This window comes from Pseudophryne corroboree, chromosome 2 (genome assembly GCF_028390025.1).
Source record: "Pseudophryne corroboree isolate aPseCor3 chromosome 2, aPseCor3.hap2, whole genome shotgun sequence".
Taxonomy (NCBI): Eukaryota; Metazoa; Chordata; class Amphibia; order Anura; family Myobatrachidae; genus Pseudophryne; species Pseudophryne corroboree.
Window position 1 is genome coordinate 92160099 of NC_086445.1, and position 17157 is coordinate 92177255.

General features: G+C 49.3%; 1 protein-coding gene across 1 annotated transcript in view; it reads right to left on the reverse strand.

Moving 5' to 3' along the window:
• TRPC6 (transient receptor potential cation channel subfamily C member 6) overlaps positions 1 to 17157 on the reverse strand; it is a 347114-nt gene that overhangs the window by 44891 nt on the left and 285066 nt on the right. Inside the window, exon 9 of the mRNA XM_063951506.1 lies at positions 6740 to 6943. Coding sequence (XP_063807576.1) covers positions 6740 to 6943 — 204 coding nt within the window. The remainder of the gene's footprint in view (positions 1 to 6739; positions 6944 to 17157) is intronic.

The window sequence follows — 17157 nt, forward strand, 5'->3', positions numbered from 1 at the left end:
TATGGAACCCTTGTGGCTCCATATAAATAAATGATAACAATAACAACAACTATCATCCTAGTCACTAGTAAAACTATTTTATTATACAGTGTGAATTAGTGGTAGATTATGGGCCTTATTCAAGGTTGATTGCAAAACAACATTTTCCTCTAATGGGCAAAACCATGTGCATTGTAGGTGGAGCAGATATAAAATGTGCAGAGAGAGTTAGATTTGGGTTATATTGTTTCTGTGCAGAGTAATTACTGGCTGCTTTATTTTTACACTGCAATTTAGATTTCAGTTTGGACACACCCTACCCAAATCTAACTCTCTCTGCACGTTACATCTGCCCCACCTGCAGTGCACGTTTGTCCATTAGAGGAAAATGTTGTTGTTCCAATCAACCTTGAATTAGGGCCGGCTCCTGGCATGTTCTGATAGAGCGGACGAACAGGGCGCCACACTTAATGGGCGTCGCTAGCTCTCGCCGCCATATTGGAGCCTGCCCTGGAGCCAGGTCCCTGCAACAACAGCGTCCGTCCCGCGGCCCGCTTCCCACTGCATCCCACAATCCAATGTAAGCGGCAGAGCCGGCCATAGGCATAGGCAAACTAGGCAATTGCCTAAGGCATTTGATATGGCTAGGGGCATCAGCAGCTTCTGCTGATTAAAATGATATGCAGCATGCCTATATTCTGTGTGTAGCATTTCATATGCAGATACAGCCACAGTCTCACACAATATATAGGCATGCTGCATATCAGTTTAATAAGCAGAAGCAGCTTGTGCATCCTAGCCACATAGCAATGCAAATAAGATGCATTTTCATTAAAAAAAAACGTGCCCGACGTTAGCATTGATGCAAGATTTGTGAGGACACATCTGTATCCAAGCAGAGGCAGAGGTCACAGTGTTAGTGGAAGTGTGAGTGCTGTGTGCATGTGAGTGGGTTGGTTGTGCAGTAGTGTTCAGAATATGTGTAAGGAGCATTATGTGTGTCATGTAAAAATGCATTAATGTGCAACATATGTGTATAGGGGCACTAATAATGTGCAGCAAATGTGTAGAGGGCACAATGTGTGTCATTATGTGTATAAGGGCATTAATAATGTGCGCCATATGTGTAACAGGGTACTACTGTATGTGTGTCATTATGTGTATAGGGGCACTAATAATGTGCAGCAAATGTGTAGGGGGCACTATGTGTGTCATTATGTGTATAAGGGCATTATTAATGTGCGCCATATGTGTAAGGGACATTATGTGTAAAAGGGCATTAATAAAGGTTGTCATAATGAGTAAGGCGCATTATGTTTATAAGGACATTAATGTGTCTCATATGTGTAAGGGGCATTACTGTGTGGAATGTGTATAAATGCATTACTAATGTGTGGCATTATGTGTATAAGGTGCTCTACTATGTGGCGTTGCATATAGAAAGGGCACTACTGTGTCGTCTAATGTGAATAAAGAGCAATAAGGTGTGGTGTAATGTGAATAAGGAGCAATTCAGTGTGATGTAATGTGAATAAGGGGCTCTACTGTGAGGAGTAACGTTTATAAGGTAAAGTGATACTACTGTGGGATGTAAGATGAATTATGGACACTATCGCAAGATAAAATGTGAATAAAGTTGCAGTACTGTGTGGCGTAATTGGAATTGGGGTTACTATTGTGTGGCCATGCCCCTTCCCAGCAAGAAGATGCCCCTTTTTGGGCTGTGCGTCAAATGTGCGAACTGTTCCTATTTAAAATAAGGGCGGTACAAGTACTGCTATGGGTGAGGGGTGTTGGTGCTGGGAAAGAGGTGCAAGGTCAGAGGCAGAACCAGCGGTGGTGCTAGGGGGCACCAGCCAAAATCTTGCCTAGGGCATCATATTGGTTAGGGCCGGCTCTGGTAAGCGGCACTGGCCCGTGTGCCAATCAGAGCTCGCGGACCGGCAGCTAAGGCTCCTGATTGGCTGCCGGAATGCGAGCTTTGATTGGCTCGCGGACCGGTGCCTAATTGGAGCTAGACACCGCCGACGGAGAATGAGGGGCAGAAGAGGCGCACGCTGCACTCTCCGCCCCGCCCTCAAGAACAGTCAGCAGCAGCGTGGTGAGCAGCACTTTTGGTGGGGGAGGGGCACTGTGGGGACATGTGTATCTGGCATTGGGGGCATATCTGGCACTGTGGGGACATGTGTATTTGGCACTGGGGGCATATCTGGCACTGTGGGAACATGTGTATTTGGCACTGGGGGCATATCTGGCACTGTGGGGACATGTCTATCGTGGGGACATGTGTATCTGGCACTGTGGGCATATATCTGGCACTGTGGGGACATGTCTATCTGGCACTGGGGGCATATATGTATCTGACACTGTGGGGATATGTGTATCTGGCACTGGGGGCATATATGTAACTGGCACTGTGGGGACATATATGTAGCTGGCACTGTGGGGACATATATATAGCTGGCACTGTGGGGAAATATATGTAGCTGGCACTGTGGGGACATATATGTAGCTGGCACTGTGGGGACATATATATAGCTGGCACTGTGGAGAAATATATGTAGCTGGCACTGTGGGGACATATATGTAGCTGGCACTGTGGGGACAGGTGTATCTGGCACTGGGGGCATATATGTATCTGGCAGTGTGGGGCATATATGTATCTGACACTGTGGGGCATATATGTATCTGGCACTGCTGGGGGGTATATCATGTGTATCTGGCACTGCTGGGGGGCATATCATGTGTATCTGGCACTGCTGGGGGGCATATCATGTGTATCTGGCACTGCTGGGGTCATTATGTGTATTGGACACTATACTGGAGACATTGGGGGTCATTCCGACCCGTTCGCACGCAGCGGTTCTTCGGTGCGGTTCGAACGGGTCGGAAATGCGCATGCGCAGTGGACGCATTGCGCTCGCGCGTTGTTACCTGGCGCCGCCGCCAGCGACAAATGTGATCGCAGCTGCGATCGCAAGAAGATGGACAGGCGGGAGGCGTTCCGGGGCAGATACTCACCGTTTTCCAGGCGTGGTGAGTCCAACGCAGGCGTGTCGAGGCGTTTGGAGGGCGGATGTCTGATGTCAGGACCAGGACCTTCATCGCTGGATCCGTCGCACTGGGTAAGTAACTCTTACCCTGGTCTTGTTTTGCAGGAAACCTTTTTTAGCATAGCAGGGCTGCACAAGCGTTCGCAGCTCTGCTACGCTAAAATACACTCCCCCACAGGCGGAGATTAGATGATCACACCAGCAGCAAAAAGTTGCTTGGTGCGATCAACTCGGAATGAGGGCCCTTATGTGTAAAGAACACTACTGTGGCTGTTATGTGTAAGGCTGCTAATTGTGTGTGTAGAGGGGGTGTGAAAATATATTTATTTATAGTTTGATAATATGAAGTTACTATGAAGCCCACTTTTCCAGGAGTCCATAGGGGGGTGCGTTGATATTTTCTCGCTCAGAGTGCTAGTAGGTCCGGAGCCGGCCCTGATTAGGCCGTAAATGTATTCAATACACATGGTACATGGACGCGGAGGTCATTGGAGTCTGAGAGCTGTGTTGCTGATGGCGATGGCGAGATAAGTTGGGGGGTGTACATCCAGGCAAGATGCTATCACAGCTAGTATGTATCCTCAAAGTGTGTTACATAGAGAGAGGCAATCAAATACATCTATCTTTTATTTGAATAAAACTGCTATCAGGCATAAAGACGGATGGAATTGTAAAAATGTGAAGCCAATGTATCTACTATAAAAGTTCCTGATTTTAATTACATAGCATCCGAGAACACAAGCACAGCTGGACGGCTGTTTGGTGATCACACCCCATTCGCACACAGACCCGGAGATGTCATTTCCTGGGGCCAATAGTGTTTAAAAGTTCAATGCAGTAGAAAGTACAAGTCAGGCAATTAAAGCTCATTGTGCTCCATTTAAAAGAAAAGAGATATTGTGTAAAGATAAGAACTGACTGTGATTAAACTGACTCCAGTGCCAGCAGAACGTACAGAACACATAGAGGAAATGGCTGACACTAACTATGAGTAGATCCTAACTGGAAAAGCAGACAAGCCTAAACATTTGCAAATAAACTATGCAGCTAATAACTACATTAATCCCAGTGTGCTGCGGTGGGAGTGGGTTGGGAGGCCCGCTCTACTCCACTGCTCTGCTCAGAAGGTGTGAGTAGATTCTTTCCCTCACATCATGACATGACACTGTCTTCTCTGACACATCACTCATCTCCCGATATACTCTATGCTGCTGGAGGACCCTGCTCATTTCACTATATAATGCTCAATCTGCGGCTTCCTGCTGCCTCCATTCTTTCCCTCACATCATGACATGACACTGTCTTCTCTGACACATCACTCATCTCCCGATATACTCTATGCTGCTGGAGGTCCCTGCTCATTTCACTATATAATGCTCAATCTGTGGCTTCCTGCTGCCTCCATTCTTTCCCTCACATCATGACATGACACTGTCTTCTCTGACACATCACTCATCTCCCGATATACTCTATGCTGCTGGAGGTCCCTGCTCATTTCACTATATAATGCTCAATCTGCGGCTTCCTGCTGCCTCCATTCTTTTCCTCACATCATGACATGACACTGTCTTCTCTGACACATCACTCATCTCCTGATATACTCTATGCTGCTGGAGGTCCCTGCTCATTTCACTATATAATGCTCAATCTGTGGCTTCCTGCTGCCTCCATTCTTTCCCTCACATCATGACATGACACTGTCTTCTCTGACACATCACTCATCTCCTGATATACTCTATGCTGCTGGAGGTCCCTGCTCATTTCACTATATAATGCTCAATCTGTGGCTTCCTGCTGCCTCCATTCTTTCCCTCACATCATGACATGACACTGTCTTCTCTGACACATCACTCATCTCCCGATATACTCTATGCTGCTGGAGGACCCTGCTCATTTCACTATATAATGCTCAATCTGTGGCTTCCTGCTGCCTCCATTCTTTTCCTCACATCATGACATGACACTGTCTTCTCTGACACATCACTCATATCCTGATATACTCTATGCTGCTGGAGGACCCTGCTCATTTCACTATATAATGCTCAATCTGTGGCTTCCTGCTGCCTCCATTCTTTTCCTCACATCATGACATGACACTGTCTTCTCTGACACATCACTCATCTCCTGATATACTCTGTGCTGATGTGGCACCATGCTCCTTCCACTAAGTAACTTTCAGTCTGTGGCATCCTGCTGCCTCCATAACCCCTGTATCATCACTATGGGTTGGGATCGTGTGACCGCCGGTCACATAACCGCATCCCGTCATTATTACCATGCAGTAGTCAAGCACTAGCAGGACAAATGCCTCCTGATTGGCTATGGACTCCACTGCATGTACTGTATGTGAATATGCCCTATCTGTACTCAGCCTATGCCTATTCCTGCTTACTCTTTCTGCTTCCGGGATTCGTTCATTTTGCCAGCCGCCAGGATCCCGGCGGTTAGGATACCGACGCCGGAATCCCAACAGACGACAATGCCGCCAGCCAGGATCATGGCAAATCAGGACTATTCCCACTCATGAGTGTCCACGACACCCACAGAGTGGGAATAGATCCTGTGGTGAGCACAGCGAGCCCGCAGCATGGCGACCACAGCAAGCCCGCAATGGAACTCTCTGCACTCACCCTGCTACTGGCATTCTGGTGGGCCGGATGCTGTTGTTGGGATATGGCATCCCGCACGCCAGTAAATCATACTAAATCCCTGCTTCCCAATCCCTATGTGTAAGGAGTAGTAAGTGCATAATGTAACCAAATCTGCATATGGACGGAAGTATAAAGCTGGGTAGACACTGAGCGATAAGCCGTCCGATCGGGCGGATAAGACAGACATACCGCCTAAATCCCTCAGTGTGTACGCTCATTATGCGCGCTGCCGCGGTTGCATGCGACGGCCTCAGATTTGATGTGCTGCACATCAAACCTGACGATATCGTTAGCATCCTGTAGTATGTTAATGAAGAACAGAACATGATCGTTCTGTCCTTCATTAAAGTCGCCTCATTGTGTACGGGCAATCCATGCTGACGGGGATTCATTACGATGTCAGAACGAATCCCCATCGCTTCAGTGTGTACCCAGCTTACGTCTATCTTGTGTGTGCACAGTACATATTTTACTGATGTATGCAAAACATAGACGCGTACATCCAACTCCACATCAGCCTCTCTTTGAACATTTTGAATGGCTGCAGATTGTTCCGCCTACTTCAATACTCAGGATACACTGGCGAAGATGGATTTTTAAAGGTGCTTTCACCCTAGCCAAACTCACAAGGGCGTATCTGTAATGGGTGCATGGTGTACAGTGTTCATGGGTCCCTGGGGGCCCACACCGAACACTCCGCACCCATAGACTATACTTTCTGCTCTACCAGTGCTTACACAAAATGGTTCCTGCGCCATTCTCCCAGAGATCTGCAAATGGAGAGTAGAAAAATCACAGGGAAAATGGCACCAGTCAGAGTCTAATCTGTGCAGGAGCCAGCGAGAGGATGGGGCCTCCCTTAAATCAACCCTGCAAACACACCATAAAAAACAACTGAAATTTAGCAAACCAGGTAAGATTATATGTAAATGAATTTACACAATGCAATACTTCAATGGTGCTGACTTCCAAACAAACTTAAATATAAAATGTTGCGTAGATACAACTGAATAATAAAATTACATAATAAAAATAACATTGTGCTTAGAAACGTACCTTGTTCATCTCAGAGTCATCCTGTAAGCTTTTTGAGTGGCAGGAGAACATTTTATGAAGAAAAGACTTAATCATTAGAGCGATGTAGAGGAACGATTTGGGACTTGGAACCAAGTTGAACGGAACGGGGAGGGTACGCCCCTCTTCAAAGTAAGAGAACCACAGCTTGGCCCTGGCAAACTTCCACTCCACATCAGAGTCATCCTGAAACAGACACACAGAGAGCCCCAGTCGGCTTATTAGTGTCGTATATCCCTGATTCAGAGCACGCAACCTGCACGCAACCTGCGCAATTTTCACCTAGTTGAGCGATTATTTGCAACTGCACATGTGTAATATTTTCCGAAACCCCTGTGCTGCATGGGTCACACCGTCCTTTCACACTGGGCGGGATGCGTTTAAAGATGTCAGCTATCAAGACCCAGGCAGTCGGAATGCCAGCGCCGGAATCCCGACAGCCATCAGAATGCTGATGCCGGCATCACGACAGCCGGCATTCCCGACCGTAGTAAGTATAGCGGGCGGGTTAGGGCCAGGGGTGTGTGTTAGGTTTAGACTCCACCCGGGGAAGGCTAGGGTTAGGTTGCGGAGGGAGGGGGGTTAGTCACCACCGGAGGGAGGTTAGGGTCAGGCACTAAGGGGGAGGTTAGAGTTCGACTGCGGAAAGGGAGGGTTAGGGGAAAGGGGGGGGGGGGACAGTCTTTCCTCCCACTTGTCGAGATTTACACTGTTGGAATTTCAATATTCTGACTGCCGGCATCCCGTCAGCTGGGATATCATACTGAATCCCATTGGGCCACATGACTACACACATTGGGCGACCGCCAATAAACGCTGCTGAGTGCGCTTTTGTGTGTGACCCAGAATCAGCTCCGCTGGGCCTAAGGCCACTTTGTGGACAAGACTCGTGTCTTTCAGCAACTGTGCATGTGTCGGAGCCTCCATACGCAACATTGACCATCTATGGGTGGCATCTACATTGGTTGCTGCGTTGGTGTAATTAGGTGTCACCTAGACTATCGCACGCAGGGTAAGTGTTCCAGTGGATGTGTGGACGGAATCGTGTGCTACTCAGAGAGGAGAGTGTACGCAGAGATCCATCTGACTGTGCCATGGAGAGGGCTGCCGCAAAGGCGTGCAGGCAGTTATGGTGGCTACTTGCACAAGCAGATGGATAGGGACGATGCTGCTGCATAGATGCTGCCAACTCTGAATCCAAGCAGAGATATGCATTTATTGGCAGCCAATGCGGGTGTATGGCGCGCTCTGAATGACTTTGTTGGCATTCGGTGTTGGGAGTTGGAGATGCGCAAAGAACAGTTTGGTGGGCGGCAGTTCGGAGAGGTGGCTTTCAGTGATCCTGCAAGGCCTAGACCAGGGGTTCTCAACTCCAGTCCTCAAGTTCCACCAACAGTGTGGGCCCCACTGGACCCAGGGGCCCCTTTGCACCGCACACTTTGCACACGTTAGACACACCAGTGGGTCAGTAATTATCCCATCTGTTTCCACAGACAGACATCCTCACAGCATGACCTGTTGGAGGTACTTGGGGGTTGAGTTTGAGAAACACTGAATCTCCAAATTTATTTTTGAATTTACAAGTAAAGCAATGTTGCTATGACTGACTAAGGGGTCTAGTTACTAAGCCTTGTATGGAGATAAAGTACCAGTCAATCAGCTCCTAACTGCCATGTCACAGGCTGGGTTTGAAAAATGACAGTTAAGAGCTGATTGGCTGGTACTTTATCTCCGTCGACTTTATCTCCATCCAAGGCTTAGTAAATAGACCCATTAATCCGTTATTTCTGGGCCCATCACATATCTTTAGCTAAGAATAAAAAAAAAAGTTGAATTATCAAAGTGATGAAACTCAAAAGAGTTTCCCACCAATCAATAATAGCGTATTTTGTTATTTTTCTATTAAGAAACAGACGCCGAGGGCCGGATGTTCTGCTCTTCAGGTAGAGATGTGACTACAATGACCTATTCTTCTCATATCGCACAAAACAGCCCCATATAATAATAATAATAATAATAATAATTTTATTTATATAGCGCTCTTTCTCCAATAGGACTCAAGGCGCTTAACAGATACATAGCATAATATAGTACAGAAAATAATAAAGTACAGAACAACTTTTCATAAAATACAGAAGCATGAAGATACTAAAGGGACAAGCAGAGGCGGTCGATGGGCGGGAGGGGGCTAGATGGTGGCATTAAGCTGCCGTTTAGGGGACGCGGTCCGGACAACTCAGGCCTGGCCAGACCGTTGGGGGGGGGGGGGGGGGGGGGGGGCGCGGCGGCTACGTGACGTCACACGCAGCCGCTGCGATCTGGGCAGCGAAGAGGTTCTCCCGACCAGTCGCAGGAGCTGTGCTGGCCGGGAGCTATTCCTGAAATGCAGAAGCATCGCCGCTGTGCAATGCTTTTGCACTTCTGCGGGGGGCGGCACTGACATGCGGGGCAGACTAGCCCTGTGCTGGGCGTCCCCCCGCATGTCTGAGTGCTTGATCGTAGCTGTGCTAAATTTAGCACACCTACAATCAACTCGGAATGACCCCCAGTGTACAATGCATGGGAACCCTGGACACGGCCCTGCCATTGGCGTTGTATGTAGCAGCTGTATGCAACTCGGATGCTAACTTTGGTAAATAGGAAAAAAAACTGAAGAGCGATGCAAGTGAGCCGCGCCCTATATCCCGCCACGCAGCATTGTGCTTAGGCTGCAAGTTTATACCAACACCAATGCAGCAAAGATACTAATCCCTACAACACAATACAATATAAGTGACTTTAGATGCAGCTACTGTGCAACAAAGACACTAAATTAAGATATAGCTACAAAAGTCTGTAAATTGTTACCCGTGGTAGAGCATCTAAGTCGTACCATGCATTTAGCGCATAAGGTGGGTCATTCAGAAGGGGTTGGAGTTGCTGCGTTTGGTTATCGCATGTGTGAATGGGTCCTGCGACGATGGATGCAGGACAGCATCAGACTATCTGTGAATTATGTCGTTTGGGGACAAGGAGGGGGTGGCAACAGGAGAAATGCCAGAATGTCGCCATCATTGCAGGGGAGGGAAGAGGCCAGGATCTTCGTCAGAGGATGGAGATTTCCTGGCCTCTAGGTAGTAGCTACAGTGGCCCGTTTGCACGACTCCAAGGGTCACACAGCCAGCCAATGGTGTTAGAGATGATTCAATACAGTTCAGATAAGTAAATGCAGCAGGAGGCGTGACGCCCCCTGCTGCATTAACATAGTAGGGCTTTTAATGCTGCTTCTATGTAACATGGAGGACCCCCAAGGTGTACAAAGGACTTTGGAGGACGCATCTGTACGCTCATATTTGTTCCAGGACATGTGCAGTATGAAAACACTCGTAATACAATTACGGGCATTCATACAAAGCTGTCGCAGGCCCAAAATGTGCTAAATATTTATTTTTTAAGATTCATTTTTAACATAACACGCCTGCCTGTGTTATAAACATATCTCTACCTCCTGACCTTTGTACATTCCTGGCACTATACTGACTACAAGATCATCTGCTCTGTCGTTTTGATGGTTCCTACTTTTTAGCCATGTTTAAAATAGAAGCTGATGGAGCCACAACAAACGGGACTGACATTAATGAGAGATTGGATGAATGTTCTTGGCATTAATTCACAAGACACCGGAGATTTTCCATACTGCATGTGCAGTGGTGCCGAGAGATGCGGGGAGGGGGTACAAATTACCCGGGCCCAGGTCGGATGGAGGGGCCCAGTGAGGGTCCAGTAGGGGCCCAGGCCACCACCCCCTTACCTAGCAGCAGCAGCAGCAGCAGCTGTGTACTGGGCTGCAGTGTGGCCATGGAGGTGCTTAAAATACTATTTTTTTCAGTATTTTTTTCTAAGAGTACATGACCACACCTCCTGTGATTAGGCCACGCCCCTTGAAAACTACCTGTGCCCAGACCGGCTCTCAACTGCCCTGTGCATGTGTGTATTAGGGCATGGCACCAATTCTTTTTATTTTCCTATGACAGCATCTGACATGGCAGAAAATACACTTTATTATCACATTATTGTATGTGATTCACTACACTGGGGAGGTTTGATTATCCCCAAAGTGTTTGTTATATGCCACATATACAGTAAGTCATATGGGCTCGATTCAGGTGGGCATGCGCCCACATTTTCTGTGGGGGACTGCAGAAAATGCAAACGCCTCTGCCTGTCAATCAGGCAGAGGCGTTCGCGGGGCGGCAATGCTCCATTTCCTATGCGGAGACGGAGCGTTGCAGGGGCGTGGCTAAATAGCGGGGATTGGTGCGGCGCAAACGGGGTTGTGGCAGGGGCGTGATCAGGGCAGCTGTGTGAAGTCACATTCAGTCGCCGTGATCAGAAAGATGGCGGTAGACCCTGCTGGTGCAGGCTACCCTAATTTCTACGGTGAAGCAGAAATTGCGATGCGATCACAATTTCTGCTTCATCAAGGGGGGGAGCGGCCAGGGGCGTAGGGAGGGTGGTTCCAGTGGAGCTCGAGCTACAGGCGCCCAAGACAGTACAGGGCGCCGCATCTCAACTCCGCCAGAACCTCTGCCTGGCCGCACGGAGCTCGCAGCTGTCAGTCACTGACAGCTGCGAGCCTTAGCAGCATCAGCTCTCTCCCTCCCTCCTCCACCCCTCCGTGCTCCGTAATGCATGGGCGTCTGAGGTCATGATGTCAGACGCCAGACGGGTGGAGACGCGGCCAGACTCCACAGGACTGCGGAGACGGAGCATCAGCAACGGCAAGCAGGAGCGGAGCAGGTGAGTATTGTTTTTTTGCTGTTTTTCTTTGGTGTGTGTAAGCGGCGCTACCAGGAGGCACAAACCAGGGGGCACAACTACTGGGGGCAAATCTACAGGGGGCACTACTACTGGGGGCAAATCTACTGAGGGCACAACTACTGGGGGCAAATCTACAGGAGGCACAACTACTGGAGGCAAATCTACTGAAGGTACAGCTACAGGGGGTACAACTACAGGGGGCAAATCTACAGGGGGCACTACTACTGGGGGCAAATCTACTGAGGGCACTACTACTGGGGACAAATCTACTGAGGGCACTACTACTGGGGGCAAATCTACTGAGGGCACTACTACTGGGGGCAAATCTATAGGGGGCACAGCTACAGGGGGCACAACTACTGGGGCAAATCTTCTGAGGGCACAACTACAGGGGGCACAACTACTGGGGGCACAACTACTGGGGACAAATCTACTGAGGGCACAGCTACAGGGGCACAACTCCAGGGGGAACAACTACTGGGGGCAAATCTACTGAGGGCACAGCTACAGGGGCACAACTACAGGGGGCACAGCTACAGGGGCACAACTACTGGGGCAAATCTACAGGAGGCACAGCACCAGGGGGCACAGCTACTGGGAGCACAACTACTGGGGGCAAATCTACAGGGGGCACAACTACTGGGGCAAATCTACAGTGGCACAGCTACAGGGGGCACAACTACTGAGGGCACAGCTACAGGGGGCACAACTACTGGGTGCAAATCTACAGGGAGCAAATCTACAGGGGGCTCAGCTACAGGGGCACAACTACAGGGGGCAAATATACTGAGGGCACAGCTACAGGGGCACAACTACTGGGGGCAAATCTACTGAGGGCACAGCTACAGGGGCACAACTACAGGGGACAAATCTGAGGGGGCACAGCTACAGGGGCACAACTACCGGGGCAAATCTACAGGAGGCACAGCACCAGGGGGCACAGCTACTGGGGGCACACCTACTGGGGGCAAATCTACAGGCGGCACGACTACTGGGGGCAAATCTACAAGGAGCAAATCTACAGGGGGCTCAGCTACAGGGGCACAACTACTGGGGGCAAATCTACAGGGGCACAGCTACAGGGGGGCAAATCTACTGAAGGCACAACTACAGGGGGGCAAATCTACAGCTGGCACAACTACAGGGGGCACAACTACTGGGTCCATAACTACAGGGGGCATAACTCTGGCCATGCCCCTTCCCTATAAAGCCACGCTCCTTTTTTTTTTTGCTGCGCACTATGTTTGACCTAGGGGTGTGTGTGTAGGGGGGGGGGGGCAAAGGAAACTTTCGCCCTGGGTGCCACAAGGTCTAGAACTGGCCCAGGTGGCCACTCCCCCAATTCAGTACAGGGGAGGGGGGTGCCGAAAAAATAAGAATTTACTCACCGGTAATTCTATTTCTCGTAGTCCGTAGTGGATGCTGGGAACTCCGAAAGGACCATGGGAATAGCGGGCTCCGAAGGAGGCTGGGCACTCTAGAAAGATTTAGGACTACCTGGTGTGCACTGGCTCCTCCCACTATGACCCTCCTCCAAGCCTCAGTTAGGACACTGTGCCCGGACGAGCGTACACAATAAGGAAGGATTTTGAATCCCGGGTAAGACTCATACCAGCCACACCAATCACACCGTATAACTCGTGATATTATACCCAGTTAATAGTATGAAACAACTGAGCCTCTCAACAGATGGCTCAACAATAACCCGATTTAGTTAACAATAACTATGTACAAGTATTGCAGATAAACCGCACTTGGGATGGGCGCCCAGCATCCACTACGGACTACGAGAAATAGAATTACCGGTGAGTAAATTCTTATTTTCTCTGACGTCCTAGTGGATGCTGGGAACTCCGAAAGGACCATGGGGATTATACCAAAGCTCCCAAACGGGCGGGAGAGTGCGGATGACTCTGCAGCACCGAATGAGAGAACTCCAGGTCCTCCTTAGCCAGGGTATCAAATTTGTAGAATTTTGCAAACGTGTTTGCCCCTGACCAAGTAGCTGCTCGGCAAAGTTGTAAAGCTGAGACCCCTCGGGCAGCCGCCCAAGATGAGCCCACCTTCCTAGTGGAATGGGCATTTACAGATTTTGGCTGTGGCAGGCCTGCCACAGAATGAGCAAGCTGAATTGTACTACAAATCCAGCGAGCAATAGTCTGCTTAGAAGCAGGAGCACCCAGCTTGTTGGGTGCATACAGGATAAACAGCGAGTCAGATTTTCTGACTCCAGCCGTCCTGGAAACATATATTTTCAGGGCCCTGACAACGTCTAGCAACTTGGAGTCCTCCAAGTCCCTAGTAGCCGCAGGCACCACAATAGGCTGGTTCAGGTGAAACGCTGACACCACCTTTGGGAGAAATTGGGGACGAGTCCTCAATTCTGCCCTATCCATATGGAAAATCAGATAAGGGCTTTTACATGATAAAGCCGCCAATTCTGACACACGCCTGGCTGAAGCCAAAGCCAATAACATGACCACTTTCCACGTGAGATATTTCAGATCCACGGTTTTTAGTGGCTCAAGCCAATGTGATTTTAAGAAACTCAACATCACGTTGAGATCCCAAGTTTTGAAAGAAAATCGACAGAGCCGAGATCTGTACTTTAATGGAGCCTAGTTTTTAGGCCCATATTAACTCCTGCTTGCAGGAAATGCAGAAATCGACCTAGTTGAAATTCCTCTGTTGGGGCCTTTTCGGCCTCACACCATGCAGCATACTTCCGCCATATGCGGTGATAATTATTTGCTGTAACCTCTTTCCTAGCTTTAATAAGCGTAGGAATGACTTCCTCCGGCATGCCCTTTTCCTTCAGGATCCGGCGTTCAACCGCCATGCCGTCAAACGCAGCCGCGGTAAGTCTTGGAACAGACAGGGCCCCTGCTGTAGCAGGTCTTGTCTGAGCGGCAGAGACCACAGGTCCTCTGAGATCATCTCTTGAAGTTCCGGGTACCACGCTCTTCTTGGCCAATCCGGAACCAAGAGAATTGTGTTTACACCTCGCTTTCTTATTATTCTCAATACCTTTGGTATGAGAGGTAGAGGAGGGAACACATAAACTGACTGGTACACCCACGGTGTCACTAGAGCGTCCACAGCTATCGCCTGAGGGTCTCTTGACCTGGCGCAATACCTCTCTAGTTTTTTGTTTAGGCGGGACGCCATCATGTCCACCTGTGGACGACCCCACTGATTTACAATCATTTGGAAGACTTCTGGATGAAGTCCCCACTCTCCCGGGTGGAGGTCGTGCCTGCTGAGAAAGTCTGCTTCCCAGTTGTCCACTCCCGGGATGAACACTGCTGACAGTGCTAGTACATGATTTTCCGCCCATCGGAGAATCCTTGTGGCTTCTGCCATTGCTATCCTGCTTCTTGTGCCGCCCTGTCGATTCACATGGGCGACTGCCGTGATGTTGTCTGACTGGATCAGCACCGGCTGGTGTAGGAGCAGGGATTTTGCTTGACTTAGGGCATTGTAAATGGCCCTTAGTTCCAGAATATTTATATGAAGGGAAGTCTCCTGACTTGACCATAGTCCTTGGAAGTTTCTTCCCTTTGTGACTGCCCCCCAGCCTCGTAGGCTGGCATCCGTGGTCACCAGGACCCAGTCCTGTAGGCCGAATCTGCGGCCCTCCAAAAGATGAGCACTCTGCAGCCACCACAGAAGAGACACCCTGGTTCTTGGGGACAGGGTTATCAAGCGATGCATCTGAAGATGCGATCCGGACCACTTGTCCAACAGGTCCCACTGAAAAATCCTGGCATGGAACCTGCCGAATGGAATTGCTTCGTAAGAAGCTACCATCTTTCCCAGGACCCGCGTGCAGTGATGCACCGATACCTGTTTTGGTTTTAGGAGGTCTCTGACTAGAGAAGACAACTCCCTGGCTTTCTCCTCCGGGAGAAACACTTTTTTCTGGACTGTGTCCAGAATCATTCCCAGGAACATTAGACGTGTCGTCGGGACCAGCTGTGACTTTGGGATATTCAGAATCCAGCCGTGCTGGCGCAGCACTTCCTGAGATAGTGCTACTCCCACTAACAACTGTTCCTTGGATCGTGCCTTTATTAGGAGATCGTCCAAGTATGGGATAATTAAAACTCCCTTTTTTCGAAGGAGTATCATCATTTCCGCCATAACCTTGGTAAATACCCTCGGTGCCGTGGAGAGTCCAAACGGCCGCGTCTGGAATTGGTGATGGCAATCCTGTACCACTAATCTGAGGTACTCCTGGTGAGGATGGTAAATGGGGACATGCAGGTAAGCATCCTTGATGTCCAGGGATACCATGTAATCCCCCTCCTCCAGGCTTGCAATAACCGCCCTGAGCGATTCCATCTTGAACTTGAATTTTTTTATGTGTTCAAGGATTTCAAATTTAAAATGGGTCTCACCGAACCGTCCGGTTTCGGCACCACAAATAGTGTGGAATAGTAACCCCGGCCTTGTTGAAGTAGGGGTACCTTGATTATCACCTGCTGGGAAAACAGCTTGTGAATCGCTGCTAGCACCGCCTCCCTGTCTGAGGGAGCAATCGGCAAGGCAGATTTTAGGAACCGGTGGGGTGGAGCCGCCTCGAATTCCAGCTTGTACCCCTGAGATACTATTTGAAGGATCCAGGGATCCACCTGTGAGCGAGCCCACTGTTCGCTGAAATTCATGAGGCGGGCCCCCACCGTACCTGGCTCCGCCTGTGGAGCCCCACCGTCATGCGGCGGACTTGTCAATATTTTCTGACAGTTTATCCGACCACGCAGCGGCAGCACTGCACATCCATGCTGACGCAATAGCTGGTCTAAGTATAATGCCTGAGTGTGTATATACAGACTTCAGTATCGCCTCCTGCTTTCTATCAGCAGGTTCCTTAAGGGCGGCCGTATCCTGAGACGGTAGTGCCACCTTTTTAGACAAACGTGTGAGCGCTTTATCCACCCTAGGAGGTGTTTCCCAACGTAACCTATCCTCTGGCGGGAAAGGGAACGCCATTAGTACCTTCTTAGGAATTACCAATTTCTTATCAGGGGAAGCCCACGCTTCTTCACACACTTCATTTAATTCATCTGACGGGGGAAAAACTACAGGTAGTTTTTTCTCCCCAAACATAATACCCTTTTTTGTGGTACCTGGATGTAAATCAGAGATATTTAACACCTCTTTCATTGCCTCAATCATGCAGTGAATGGCCTTAATGGGCATTAAATTTGACTCATCGTCGTCGACACTGGTGTCAGTATCCGTGTCGACATCTACTTGTGCCATCTGAGATAGCGGGCGTTTCAAAGCCCCTGATGACTTTTGAGACACCTGGACAGGCACGAGCTGAGAACTCGGCTGTCCCGCAGTCGGCATGTCGTCAAATTTCTTATGTAATGAGTCTATACGTGCACTCATTTCTTTCCATAAGCACATCCACTCAGGTGTCTGCCCCCCAGGGGGTGACATCCCTTCTAAAGGCATCTGCTCCGCCTCCACCTCATTATCCTCATCAAACATGTCGACACAGCCGTACCGACACACTCCACACACACAGGGAATGCTCTATATAGAGGACAGGACCCACAAAAGCCCTTTGGGGGGACAGAGTGAGAGTATGC